Here is a 13,096-nt window from a genome sequence, read left to right on the forward strand (position 1 = left end):
GAGCTATCTCTTATCGCAAACTGTATCTTACATACACAAACATTTTCTTGTCGCATTCATCCTAGTGACCTTTTATCAGAATTAAGATTGTAAGTCGCTAAAACTCGCAGTTAGTTGAAATTTGTGAACATTTTATTTTAGTTTTGCTACTTGGCATTTCACGTAAAACCTTTTTTTTCTCCCTTTTTTGCAGTCTGCCAAGGCACGAGTAACCGGCTCACCCAGTTGGGCACTTTTGAAGACCACTTCCTGAGCCTTCAGAGGATGTTCAATAACTGTGAGGTGGTCCTGGGGAATTTGGAAATTACCTACATGCAAAGGAATTATGACCTTTCCTTCTTAAAGGTTAGTTCAGTCAATTTGATTGTCTTACCCAAAGGATAGAAGGAAATATAAGGAGATAAGGACCTTGAGATAATGTAGTTGGAAGTGTATTTGCTTTTGCTACAGCAGTTATGTGTCCTGGGGGAACTACAGATGCAAGTTTTATCAGAAAACCACTTCACCAGCTAGTGTCAAGTCAGAGCTACGAAATAGTGTCAGAGAGAAACAGGCTGGCCTGCTGTTTCACTATCATCAGAGACACTGATATTAAGCATTTAACCATTGCTGTCGCTGTGGTATCCTGGGATATTGGCTCTTTGAGAAAAAGACAAAGTCCTACTTTGTAGCATTTTCCCATTTCCTTGGTGTAAACACTCCCCCTCTAGTTGAATCCCAGCTGCATCGCTCCTTCCATTTCCCACATGTCTCATGGTGGGCTCTCGTGAGCCACCAGGAGCCAGCTCTGAAAGCTTTGGAGTTGGGTGGTAGTTGAACTCTGGGTTTGATTGGCTTTCTGGGTTCTGTGTTGCTTTTTATAAGAAAGTGTGCAAGACGGATACAACACGAATAGATAAAACGATTTCATTTTCTTCTGAGCATAGTGAACACCAAGTGAAACGAGAGTCAGAGCTTTGCTAAATAATGCACGTTGCCCTTTATAATCACCAGCAGGCTCTAGAGGCAGAAGTACCTGAGTCATCGTAAACCCTGTCACCTCCCCTATCCTCACTGTAGTCATCCACCTGCTTTATAGTTGTCAGTCACTCGCGTGCGTGGTTGGCTTAGGTGTTCTGGGCTTTCTTGACCCATTTTAGACCTTGCATATTTGAGCTCTTGACAAGAGAAATAACACATTGACATTTGATCTCCTTAGACCATCCAGGAAGTTGCCGGGTATGTATTGATTGCCCTCAACACGGTGGAGAAGATTCCTTTGGAAAACCTGCAGATCATCCGAGGAAATGTGCTCTATGAAAACACCCATGCCTTATCCGTCCTCTCCAACTATGGCTCAAATAAAACTGGACTGCAGGAGCTTCCCCTGAGAAACTTGCATGGTGAGAGGCCAGGGCACCGGGAGGATGGGGCTGCAGACAGCAGCTCAGACCAAAATATTTTTTAGTGCCACTCAGAGAAGACTTTTATTCATCAAATACAAATGTATTGAGCACCAGCTCTGGGCAAGGTGCAGTAGGTGGAAGTGACTAAGAAGACAGTAGGTGATGGAGAGGGAAGGGAAGTTTTAAACCCGGTACCACTTCTCCTATATTCGTGGGGAAATATTCAGAGAGTGAGTAAGAAATGGTAATGGTTCTGGGACATAGAGACCAGATGACCTTGGCTGAATAAACTGCCAATCCTAATACCTGGACCTCAGGTGTAAGGGACATACATCAAAAACCTCCCCTACTTGGGACAGTCTTCAGAGCAATGCTGTAATACAGAAGAACAGAGGATGACGGTATTGCAGAAGAACTTTGAATTCCTGGGAGTAGGTCCCTCGTGAAGGTCCCTCAAGTGGAAGCTAAGATGATAGAAGGGATAGGAAGTTGATTTAAATAAAATTGAAGATAATGAGGAGCATGCCCTTGCTGTGTGGCAGGTGCAGTGCCCATCCCATTGCATCAGCAACTTCACGCCCACCCTTCAACGCGGGTGTTTACACTCCCACCATCTTACACATAAAGAAATGGTGGTAAAGTCATTCTCCCAAGGTCCCACGTTAGTGAAAAAATGGCCAGGAATGGCCACCAAAGCTCTGCCCCCAGGGTCCTCGCCCTTCCCATGTGCTGTGCGGTTGTGACGGGAAGGGAGCCCATCAGGAAGAGGGGGACGAGAGCAGAGGGTGCGTAACAGAGGGGGTCCTGGGAACGGTAGGAGCCCCACAATGGATGTGCTGGGATGAGGTGATGCATCCAGACCGAGCTCAGAAGCGGCTGGCACAGCCCTCCAGCTGGGCTCCTGGGGTTGGCCATCCTGTAAAACTGCCCGAAGACTTTCCACCCACCACTTTAGCTGCTCAGAACACCCACCCACATGGTCTGCGTTTATGCTAATACTAATTTGTGCTATTTACACGTTTTGCAAAATGGTCTGTACATTGAGCATGCCTCAATCTGCCCGTCTGGCCTCGTGCTATCTCGTGGTGACAGGCAGATGTGGTTAAGAGCATGGACCCCGGAGCCAGGATGTCTGGGTTCTAGCCCTGGCTCCGTCACTCACCAGCCAGATGCCCCTGGAGCAGATCCTCCCTGTGTCTCAGTTTCCTCCTCTTTAAAAAACGTGCATAACAATGGTAACACACTTCCTGGGGGTGTTGAGAAAATTAAGTGAATTTCTGTGGAAAAAGCACTTAGGAGTTATTCCTGTTGTTGGTATTATTTCTGTTGTTGGCATGGGATCACATGAAGGCAGATTATTTAATGTTATTAAATCCTTATTCTATGTGAATTATTTAGTAGTAATGAAGCACCGTTGTTAATAATTAACTCAGTGCCCACCACAAAGTATAAAATCATCAAATACTGAAAGTAAAAATAAAAGTGACTGCTGCCAGACTGATGACCTCTTCCTCTGCCAAGCTACCAGTCAGGGGCACCTGGATCGTCCAGGACCTTTGCTGCCTTCCTTTTACTTCTCACATTTGCAGGTTGTAGGTGTTTTGTAAGGCCCCCCCTTGACCCTCCATCGTGCATTCTCTCCTGGCACCGTGGTCTGTTGTCCTGAGTGTCACAGCAGCCTTAACGCCCCTACGTTGTGTTTCGGGTCTGACCTCTCAGCAGAGATTTATCCTCTTGACTCTGGCTGCCTCCTGACTAAATGTTCTCTCTTGATTGTCCTGCTGTCATCTTTGACTTTCTACCCAGTGCTCCACAATTTGGCCCTTTGGGACCTCCCAGCCTTCCTTCTGTGATTCCTTTGTTCTGCACCATCCGCGGAAGCCAACGCCTGCCTGGCCCTCCGACGTGCGTTTGCTGCAGTCTTCTGGCTGCGGAAAGCCTGCTGCGCCCTCCCCTCTGTATTCCACAATATGCTCCTGTTTCTGTTCTGGGAACTGTCATTCTTTACAACAGCCTCAGAGCTCTTCCCGGGGAGGACCTTTCCTTGTCCACATTGGTACTTTGTGCTTGTGGTAGTCCCATTCCCTGCTGGTGGCGGTGGGGGTGGGGGTGGGGGGTTGCCAGGCTTTATTTATGTATCTGTATTGAAATTACAGACAGTCATGGGACTATTGTGAGGATTAACTAAGATAATGCATTTCAAGCAACTCGCAGAGTACCTGGCCCTGTCATGTGTCATGCATGGTCTCCCGTGGCATGAGCTCATTGACCCTGTGACCTGTCTACCTTGTGAGCTCCTAGGTCCTCCTTATCCTTGCTGCAGTGGTTTATGCACATACGACATAGTAACCGTGTCTGTCTAATGTCGTACATGCAATACTCTCACTTTGCTCACCCTCGAATTTTTTTAGCCATTACAGATTTTTCATGTTGTATTGTTTCTTCCTTTGAAACAGTCATACCGGTCCTTCATGCCCTTTGCATTCCTAGTGTCCACCATCTCTTCATCAAACATACAGATTCTTCTCACCTTCCCCTCCCACTCCCCTGCCACTTTTTCTGGTGAGGAGCTCCAGAGGCAGCTCACAACATCACCCCTTCTCCTGACCTCCCAGCCCACGGTGGTGACTGCCACCACCTGTCTGTCCCGTTTGCCCCTTATAACATCACACACCTTTCTTCCTCCCCGTATTTCTGAATTCTGATAGTTTGTGGATCAGAGGCCTATTTCAGGAGGCAAACCCTAACCCCTCCGCAGCACTATCATCAACTCATTTTTCAACTGCCCCCCCCCTCCCTCCGCCACAGCTCTATAGGGAGTCTTGCTCGCACACCGGCATTATTTTAGCAGAAGTCAAAATGTGAAGAAGTATTGCATATGTACTTTGTGGAAGTTTAAAGACAGGGCCGTTTGATAACTGAGGTTCTTTTCACGCGCAGAAATACTACAAGGCGCTGTGCGCTTCAGCAATAACCCTGTCCTCTGCAACGTGGAAACCATCCAGTGGCGGGACATCGTTGACAACGATTTTATAAGCAACATGTCGATGGACATCCAGAACCAAGCGGGCAGGTGTAAGTGTTCCATAAATGTCCTCCGCCTGTAGCTCCTGTGGGTGGGACAGAGCTGTCGTGTGTTGGGGTGGTGAGATGACAGAGAACAGAGTTCATGTTTAAGCCACATTCATCTAAAGCAAAAATAGCTAACTTATCCGGGACAGAAGGTAAAGGCTTTTTCTCGTGACGGCATGCCTGCTAACAGAGCAGATCACCCCCTCCACGACAGCTGAGCCCTCATGTGGCCATGGAGAAGAGCTGTCGGCCCGGGCATGGGGGCTTCTCCCGTCATGCCCGGAGGAGACAAGCCAAACTTTTGTGTGCTTCCGACTTGCTGCTGAGCGTCCAAGCAGCGCCAGGCTCTCCGGAAGCACGTAAGGTGACCTCTGCCCTCCTACACAGAGCCCCAGGCAAAGTTGGGCACGGTGCACAGGGGGGGCGTTTGTCCACATTCCCCTGGTGCCAGTGACCCGGTCCCTGCCATTCATTGGCAGAGCGGCCCGTGCCAGGGAGAGGCTGGCAGGGGGCCAGGCTGTAGGTCGGGGCAGCACCACTTGGCCCCTTGGCAGTCCTGTGTGGGAAACTCTGAAGACACATGTTTACAGTTACCAAGCTCCGCTTGGCTTCTCCCTTCCTGATCTCCCTGGTCTTTCAAGCCTTTAAAATAAGAAGTCATCACCATTTCCTGCTTCTCTGTTTCCCTAAACTGTGCAGTGGATGCACGTTTTTGTTTTGGGGTAGGTTTTTTTTGTTTTTGTTTTGTTTTGGGTTTTTTTTTTTTTTTGGTGTCAAAGAATTTGGAGTTCACATGGATCTTCAAAATTGACTAGAGCCCCTTTCTTGTTACTTCATTTTATCTTATTGTTCGTATTTGTTTGTTTATTGTAGCGAGATACCCTTAACATAAAATTTACCATCTGAACCATTTTTAAGCATACAGTTCAGTGGTATGAGGCACATTCACACTGTGATACAACCATCACCACCATGCATCTCCGGAACTCTTTTTATCTTGCAAATACTGAAACTCTGTCCCCATGAAACAGTAACTCCCCCTCCCCCTCCCCCAGCCCCTGGCAACCAGCATTCTACTTTCCATCTCTACAGTGTGACTGCTCTAGGGACCTCATTCATGGTCTTTGTCTTTTTGTGACCAGCTTCCATCCCTTAGTGTAATGTCCTCAAGTTTCATCCAGGTTGTAGCATGTATCAGAATTTTTACTTTATATGGATGAATAAACATCCCATCATGTGTATATATGTATGCACATGCTTTGCTTATCCATTCATCAGTTGATGAGCTCTTGGGTTGCTTCCACCTATTGACACTTGTGAATAATGTCACCATGAACCTGGGTGTTGAGCTCCTTTGTTTTATAAATACATTATTCCAAGAGATATTCGGCATGGTACCGTGTTTTCAAGAAACTGGAAATTTTGTTCTACAGTGCAAAATTTTGTGTTACCTGTGACATCCAGGTTAACCTTTCTGCAGCTATCTAATGGACAAGTGGGGAGTTAAATTGTGGACATTTATAACAACAGAAAAACTGACACAGGAAGGCTGTGAGGCTAATACGGATTTGCCATAGACTGAATCAACCAGCCCAAATGACACACCTGTCCTCATCACACCGGGACTGTGGGAAAGAGCCTGAAAGAAAATGTTGGGAAGGAAGAATGATAGATATATGTAGGAACAAGATCCAAATATGCCAAAGCTACGAACTGCAAACTGATATGGTTATTGAGTTAAGAATAGATGGGTAAGGGGATCCCTGTGTGGTTCAGCAGTTTAGCGCCTGCCTTTGGCCCAGGGCATGATCCTGGAGTCCCGGGATCGAGTCCCACGTCGGGCTCCCTGATGGAACCTGCTTCTCCCTTTGCCTGTGTCTCTGCCTCTTTCTTTCTTTCTCTCTCTCTCTCTCTCTCTCGAATAAATAAAATCTTAAAAAAAAAAAAAAGAATAGATGGGTAAGAATAAGCTACACATGTAGAAGAGAAAGACAGTAAGAGTAAGCCTTGCTAAATTAAATGTCCATAAAGAAATGACATTTCAAGCAAATGAGGGAAGGATTTATTATTCAGGAAATCATTCCAGAATGATTGAACTATAAAGGGGAAAAGTATCAAAGGGACAGAACTATAATGATTTTTTTTTAAAAAAAGACACTGTCCACCTGCTACCTGTATTCTCCTCATTAATTACCCAGCAGGAACAAGAATAGGAGCCTGCCACTCCTTTTGTGCTGAAGGAACCCCTGCCCCAGCCCAGTACTCTTCATGGCACATGTGTCTTCTGAGAACTTGCCTCATTTAATTTGTATCTAAAAAAATCTCACGGGATCCCTGGGTGGCACAGCAGTTTGGTGCCTGCCTTTGGCCCAGGGCACGATCCTGGAGACCCGGGATCGAATCCCATGTTGGGCTCCCAGTGCATGGAGCCTGCTTCTCCCTCTGCCTATGTCTCTGCCTCTCTCTCTCTCTCTCTCTCTCTCTCTGTGACTATCATAAATAAAAAAATAAAAATAAAAATTTAAAAAAATCTCATAAGGTGATTAAAGTATTTTATGGACAATGGATTTGAGATTCAGAAGGGTCACCCAGAGCACCCCCACGTGATGTTATTGCTGCTGTAGCTTGGAATTTGAAGTTAAATTGGGTGGGTTTACTGAGGGAGAAATTAAAAAAAGAAATCAGTCATCCACTTTATACACCAATATACATTCCAGATTGTATGATGTATAATGCATTGCTGAATATATATGTAAGTGCTAGGAAAGAAACATAAAGATGGATATTGGGAATACCAAGTTGAAGAAAAGCCAGTTGGATACCATAAAAGAAAACTTAAATATGAAAAAAATCTTAATGACAAACAGCAAAAACATTGTACATCAACTGCTTACCTTGAAAAGGGTTGATATTCTTGATAATATGATCGTATAAAGTAGTCTTAGGTATCCCACAAAAAAAAAGATGAACCTCTCAAAAAAAAAAAAAATGGGCCAAAGACATGAGCAGTTTGTGCCCTCCACCTACAAAGATGGCCAAGAAATAAAGTAAAATGTTATTTCTTACTGTTGTATTAAAAAGGTCAAAATAAAATAAAGAAGCATTATTTTTGCCTTTGCTAAAGATTTGGATTCCTTTTGATTTTTAGATACCTGGATCAGGAGGGGTATGGAGAAGCAGAAATTCTTATATTCTTCTTGTTGGCATATAAATTAGTCAAATGTGGTCAGAGATAGAATTTCAGCAATATGTATTGAAGCTTTAAAGTATGCACTCCTCATGTCTAGGAAGATTACGAAAAAAATATTAAGAGGAGTGAAAATTCCAAGGATATAGAAAAATATTTTTGTGCAAGAATATTCCTTGGAGCCTTATTTATAATGAATGTTGGAAATAACTTACCTATGTAAAAATGAGAGCCTGGTCAAAGCCATGCCATTGAAAATCATGTTATTTAGACGGATATTTAAAGGCATGGAAAATTACCATGTTTTATTAGCTTTTTTTAAGGTTATGATACAAAGTATAGTGTGACATCAATTCTTATATATGCATATACTTATGTATATATTGGTTACCTCTGCATGATTCTCATTTCTTCCTTTTTTCTATTATCCGTATTTTATTTTTTTAATATTATTTATTTGCGAGAGAGAAAGTGAGCAAGCAGGGGGAGGAACGGAGGGAGAGGGAGAAGCAGACTCCCCACTGAGCAGGGAATCTCAATGCAGGGCTCAATCCCAGGACCCTGAGATCATGACCTGAGCCAAAGGCAGATGCTTCACTGACTGAACCACCCAGGTGCCCCTCTGTTATCCATATTTTTTTTTTTTTTATGATAGTCACACAGAGAGAGAGAGAGGCAGAGACATAGGCAGAGGGAGAAGCAGGCTCCATGCACCGGGAGCCTGATGTGGGATTCGATCCCGGGTCTCCAGGATCGCGCCCTGGGCCAAAGGCAGGCGCTAAACCGCTGCGCCACCCAGGGATCCCTCCATATTTTCTATAATTTGCCTGCATTTCCTTTTTTGTCACATAGGGTTAATAATAGAATTATAAGCAAACCTCAATTCATTGGTTGGCATGTGTTTTTCTGATATGGGAAGGTGCCATTAAGCATTTTTATTTTAAATATTTTTTGTTTGGGGACGCCTGGGTGACTCAGTGGTTGAGCACCTGCCCCTGGCTCAGGGCGTGATCTGCCGTCTCAGGCTCAAGTCCCACATCAGGCTCCCTGCCTGGAGCCTGCTTCTCCCTCTGCCTATGTCTCTGCCTTTCTCTTTCTGTGTCTTTCATGAATAAAAAAATAAAATATTTTAAAAAATTAGTAAGTAAATAAATAAATAAATAAATATTTTGTGTTTCGTAAACCTACTACATTCTTATAATAGGGATTGAGAACTGTAAGTTTAGGGCAAACAGTAAAAATAACATCACTGTGCAGACACAGGCACTTTTAACACTTCTGGGTACTGATTCTCTTGCCTTTCTCCCTCTCTGTCTCTTTACTTCTGTCTCTGTCCCTCTCATCTTCACAGCCCGCACCGTGCATTTGGGGTTTGGCCTCACCATCTCTCATGATTCCTAGGAGCACCAGCATTGCACTAATGCCCTTCACTTGTTGGGTGACTGGAAAGATTTTCAGTCTCATAAAGGTGTGTCCTAGTTCCACAGTAACTTGGGAAATCAACAGCTCTTCCATTTGAAATCTAAATTCTACCGGGAATTAAATTCTTCCTGACTGTAGGAGACTTTGGGGCACACATGACCTCCTTCAGGTTGATGTGTCTTTGCAACAAAAGATACCTGCACGGCTGATCTTTTTCCAACAAACTTGGGTAGTCGATCTGTTCTCTTTATACAGATAGAAGGCTTTGGTCTTCAGGTATCTCAATGCTAATGGAAAAACGAAACACAACCGATGAGATTTAAAAAACCTTGTAGCTGTAATTTGTAGTTGATCATTTACAAAAAAACTGCAAAAACCGATCGACATCAATATTTCCATGCAGTAGCTTAAAATCAATAGCTACAGGCTTAGCTAATCAGCAAAGTGATGCGCACTGTGAACATTGGACCCTTTGAGCAGCGTCAGGACCTCTGTCTGGCTTCGGGTCTAGGAGTCTTTATTTGCAGGCCCCCATCTCCCCAAGATCACTGACCCCCTGGTCACTCGAGACTGGCACAGTGGGTGTAGTGTGTGCACCAGCCCCACCAGACTGGACACCCTTCACACTGAGATGCTGGAAGATCCCCAAGGCTAAACAGATGTGGAGATTGGACCATTTCGACCTCAGTTTTCATGGCCTGTGACAAGTCAGTAATTCTCCTGTGTTGGTTTCTGCAGCTGAAATGTCAAAAAAGCAGAACATGGTTCCTCTTTTTTTTTTTTCCTTGTGATAGTCTTTCGAGTCATCTTACAAACCAACCAGCAAACAAACCAACAAAAGAATAAGAAATGTGAAAGCTGTTCCTTGTTTCTAGGACGTCACTTTGCTCAGGGCAGGTTGTCATCAGTTCCTTCCATCCATTCTCTTCCTCTGAGATAGGAATTTAACGATTACTTTCACATTTTAGGCCAAAAGTGTGATCCAAGCTGTCCCAATGGAAGTTGCTGGGGTCCGGGAAAGGAGAATTGCCAGAAACGTAAGTCAGCAAGCAGAATTTCAGATAAATGTGTGCCCACGTCCCTCCCCTTATACTCATAGGTGTTTGCCCTTTGACGGCTCCAAAAAAGCAGTTGCGTGAATGACATCCTTGCAAATCTCCCTGCATGCGGTTAATCCGGTGTGGGCCATCTGGGGCACTGGAGCTTGTCATTAATGAGTGAAAGTCAGCCACACAGATGCCACCAGTTTCTTTGAACTGTATGTTTGCTGCATTTTCCTGGGAACAGAAGACTTGCCCGTGTTACCTGAGTTTCAGGACACTTCTTGTTTTCTCTCCCTTGGGGGCCCGTCTACACAGAAGCACGAGCAACCCTTTTAGAAGGGTTCTGCTGGGATCCTTAGCTGAGGAGCATGGGTGGCCAAACAATCTGGGGACAGCCCCCTTTTCAAGTTCACTGCCTGTCGTTCAGTTTGCTTGTGATGTGACTATTGGGTCCTTTTACACACTGCTTTTGGGCACGCACTTCTGTTATTTGGTGTGTTTCCGTATCACCCGAAATCTCAGCTCTCGCCAGCATGTAATTAGTGAGCAGCTCTAGAAGTCTAGACCTGATCTGATGAGTCCTCCTAAGTGATTAAAAATAAGTGGGAAAAAGAGGTGCAATAAAGAAAGGTCATGATTCAGTGTACTTTGGCCAAGTGCGGATGTTCGGGAACTTGGACGAGCCGGGCAGCCACTAAATTCATCACTTTGTTCACCTTTTCACCTGCTGTTTGCAAGTACCCTGCAAGGCCCCTGGAGAATGACCCCTCACCCCCCTCCCTGGCTCTTCAGCTCACCGGTGACCTTTGCTCCTTTCCAGTGACCAAAATCATCTGTGCCCAGCAGTGTTCGGGGCGCTGCCGCGGCAGGTCCCCCAGCGACTGCTGCCACAACCAGTGTGCCGCCGGCTGCACGGGGCCCCGCGAGAGCGACTGCCTGGTAAGGCCGGCCCTGCCCAGCAAAGCAGCGGCGTTTGTCCTGCCTTCACCACTTACTTCGTGACTTCAGGCAAACTGTAGGACCCCTCTGTGCCTCGGTGTCCCTGCCTGACGATGCTGGATGGTGGCCTGGGTGGCACCACGCCTGTGGAGTCCATACCAGGACCTGGGGGAGGAATGAGCAGCAGCACTAAGTGTGAGCTGTCTGGCCTTGGAGTTGGCTGTGGCCAGCCGCACTGTTGTCACGCTCCTCATTATTCCGCTTCAGTACAGTGGAGGCGACAGCGGAAGGCCCCTAACATACCTCTACAGAGGTATTGGGGGACATACCCGGAGCCACACAGACCTGAGGTCCGCGGCTGGAGCTGCACCCGGATCTTCTGACCCACTCGCTCTGCTCTTTCAGAGCCTCCTGCACCCCCCACCCCCACCCCACCCCACATCAGGGGCCTTGGAGCACTCACATTTGCCCCCGTTACTGCAGAAAGGCCTGACAGGAGCTTCCCTGCCCCAGCGGGCTGTGGGCCCCCCCGAAGGTGGCATCTCACGGTGCTTGCACGCACCTTGGGAGTCCTGGAGACATGAGGGCCAGCAGACAGGAGTCCTTGAGGTGGCCCCAAACCCTTGTGGGCTCCAGACAAGAAGGCCCACCTGGGGTGGAATCCAGAAGACTCCAGTTTCAGGGAGAGGGGGATTTTTGTTTTTATTTTGCTTTATTTTTTTTAAAGATTTTATTTATTTATTCATGAGAGACCCAGAGAGAGAGGCAGAGACACAGGCAGAGGGAGAAGCAGGCTCCATGCAGGGAGCCCGATGTGGGACTCAATCCTGGGACCCCAGGATCACTCCCTGGGCTGAAGGCAGGTGCTAAACCACTGAGCCACCCAGGGATCCCCAGAGAGGGGGATTTTTAAGTTCCAGAGGCTGCATCCCCGGCCCCAGGGATTTTTGACTTGGTTGGTCTGAGCTGATTGTGATGTGCCGCTGGACGGGAGACGGCAGGTGGGTCTGAGGGCCACCGCTGTCTGTGGCCTGGTCCCCTCTGCACAGTGCCCTCCCTCATCAAGGTTTTCTGCAGTTTGGCAATAAATTCTAAAGAATAGAATTCATATGGCAGTAAATTCCAAAGAACCTCAAGGGTTGTTGTTTTTTTTTTGTTTTTTTTTAATAAGGGGTACCCAATAAATTGAGTTTAAAAATAACTTCACTCCACAGTTACCACAGTAGTATGTGAACTCCATCATTTTGTAAATTAATAAAAATGTGGGTTTTATCATCGTAATCCATAAATTATCACAGCTCGGACAGTACAAGAAAAATCAGACTTTTAAGATCTTGCTGAATCTTCTAGAAGTGTTTTTGGCTAGTTTTTTTGGGGGGAGGGGTTGCTTAAATCAAATTCCTGGACATGAACTGCAAGGTGAGCTTTCTGCACACAGTTGAAACAGTCCCGAGCACCCTTGCTCAGCCTGACCCGTACATGTTGTCCCTCCTGTGATAGGTCTGCCGCAAGTTCCGGGATGAAGCCACGTGCAAGGACACCTGCCCGCCCCTCATGCTCTACAACCCCACCACCTACCAAATGGACGTCAACCCAGAGGGAAAATACAGCTTTGGTGCCACCTGCGTGAAGAAATGCCCCCGTGAGTTCATCACATGTGAAAAATTTTCATTTATCAGATGGCTGCTTCCTGTTTGGTCTCCTCTTGGAACCTTGAGTCCTTTGTCTCGGGTAGTCTTTGGGTCCATATGTTTGCCTCACTGTCAGGCAGGTGACCGTGGACCTGTCCCGGTGCACAGATGAGGTGCCCGCCCCCTGCCGTAGGTGTCAGGTGATGGCTGGTGCTCTGTCCAGCAGAGTCTGTTCTCGTGTGCGTGGTGGCCAGGACAAGAAACACACCCCGGGACTGAGGTCCAGCTGGAATAGTCTAGAATATTCAGTTGTCTGGTTGGATGATTCACTGTTTAGCTCTCGTGTCTGGCAGGTACTGAAAATTAGAGAGTGTGTCAGAAGACCTGCCTTCTTCAGTGGTTAAAATTCTGATAAAA

At 46.3% G+C, this 13,096-nt stretch overlaps 1 protein-coding gene across 3 annotated transcripts in view; it reads left to right on the forward strand.

Annotated features, from left to right (window-relative positions):
• The window catches only part of LOC112661500 (epidermal growth factor receptor), a 196,999-nt gene that overhangs the window by 136,780 nt on the left and 47,123 nt on the right, over positions 1 to 13,096 (forward strand). For all 3 annotated transcript variants that reach the window (XM_025449571.3, XM_035701348.2, XM_035701347.2), the window contains exons 2-7: positions 194 to 345; positions 1,199 to 1,382; positions 4,326 to 4,460; positions 10,035 to 10,103; positions 10,930 to 11,048; positions 12,549 to 12,690. In XM_025449571.3, coding sequence (XP_025305356.1) covers positions 194 to 345; positions 1,199 to 1,382; positions 4,326 to 4,460; positions 10,035 to 10,103; positions 10,930 to 11,048; positions 12,549 to 12,690 — 801 coding nt within the window. The remainder of the gene's footprint in view (positions 1 to 193; positions 346 to 1,198; positions 1,383 to 4,325; positions 4,461 to 10,034; positions 10,104 to 10,929; positions 11,049 to 12,548; positions 12,691 to 13,096) is intronic.

The sequence above is a fragment of the Canis lupus genome, chromosome 18, assembly GCF_003254725.2.
Source record: "Canis lupus dingo isolate Sandy chromosome 18, ASM325472v2, whole genome shotgun sequence".
Taxonomy (NCBI): domain Eukaryota; kingdom Metazoa; phylum Chordata; class Mammalia; order Carnivora; family Canidae; genus Canis; species Canis lupus.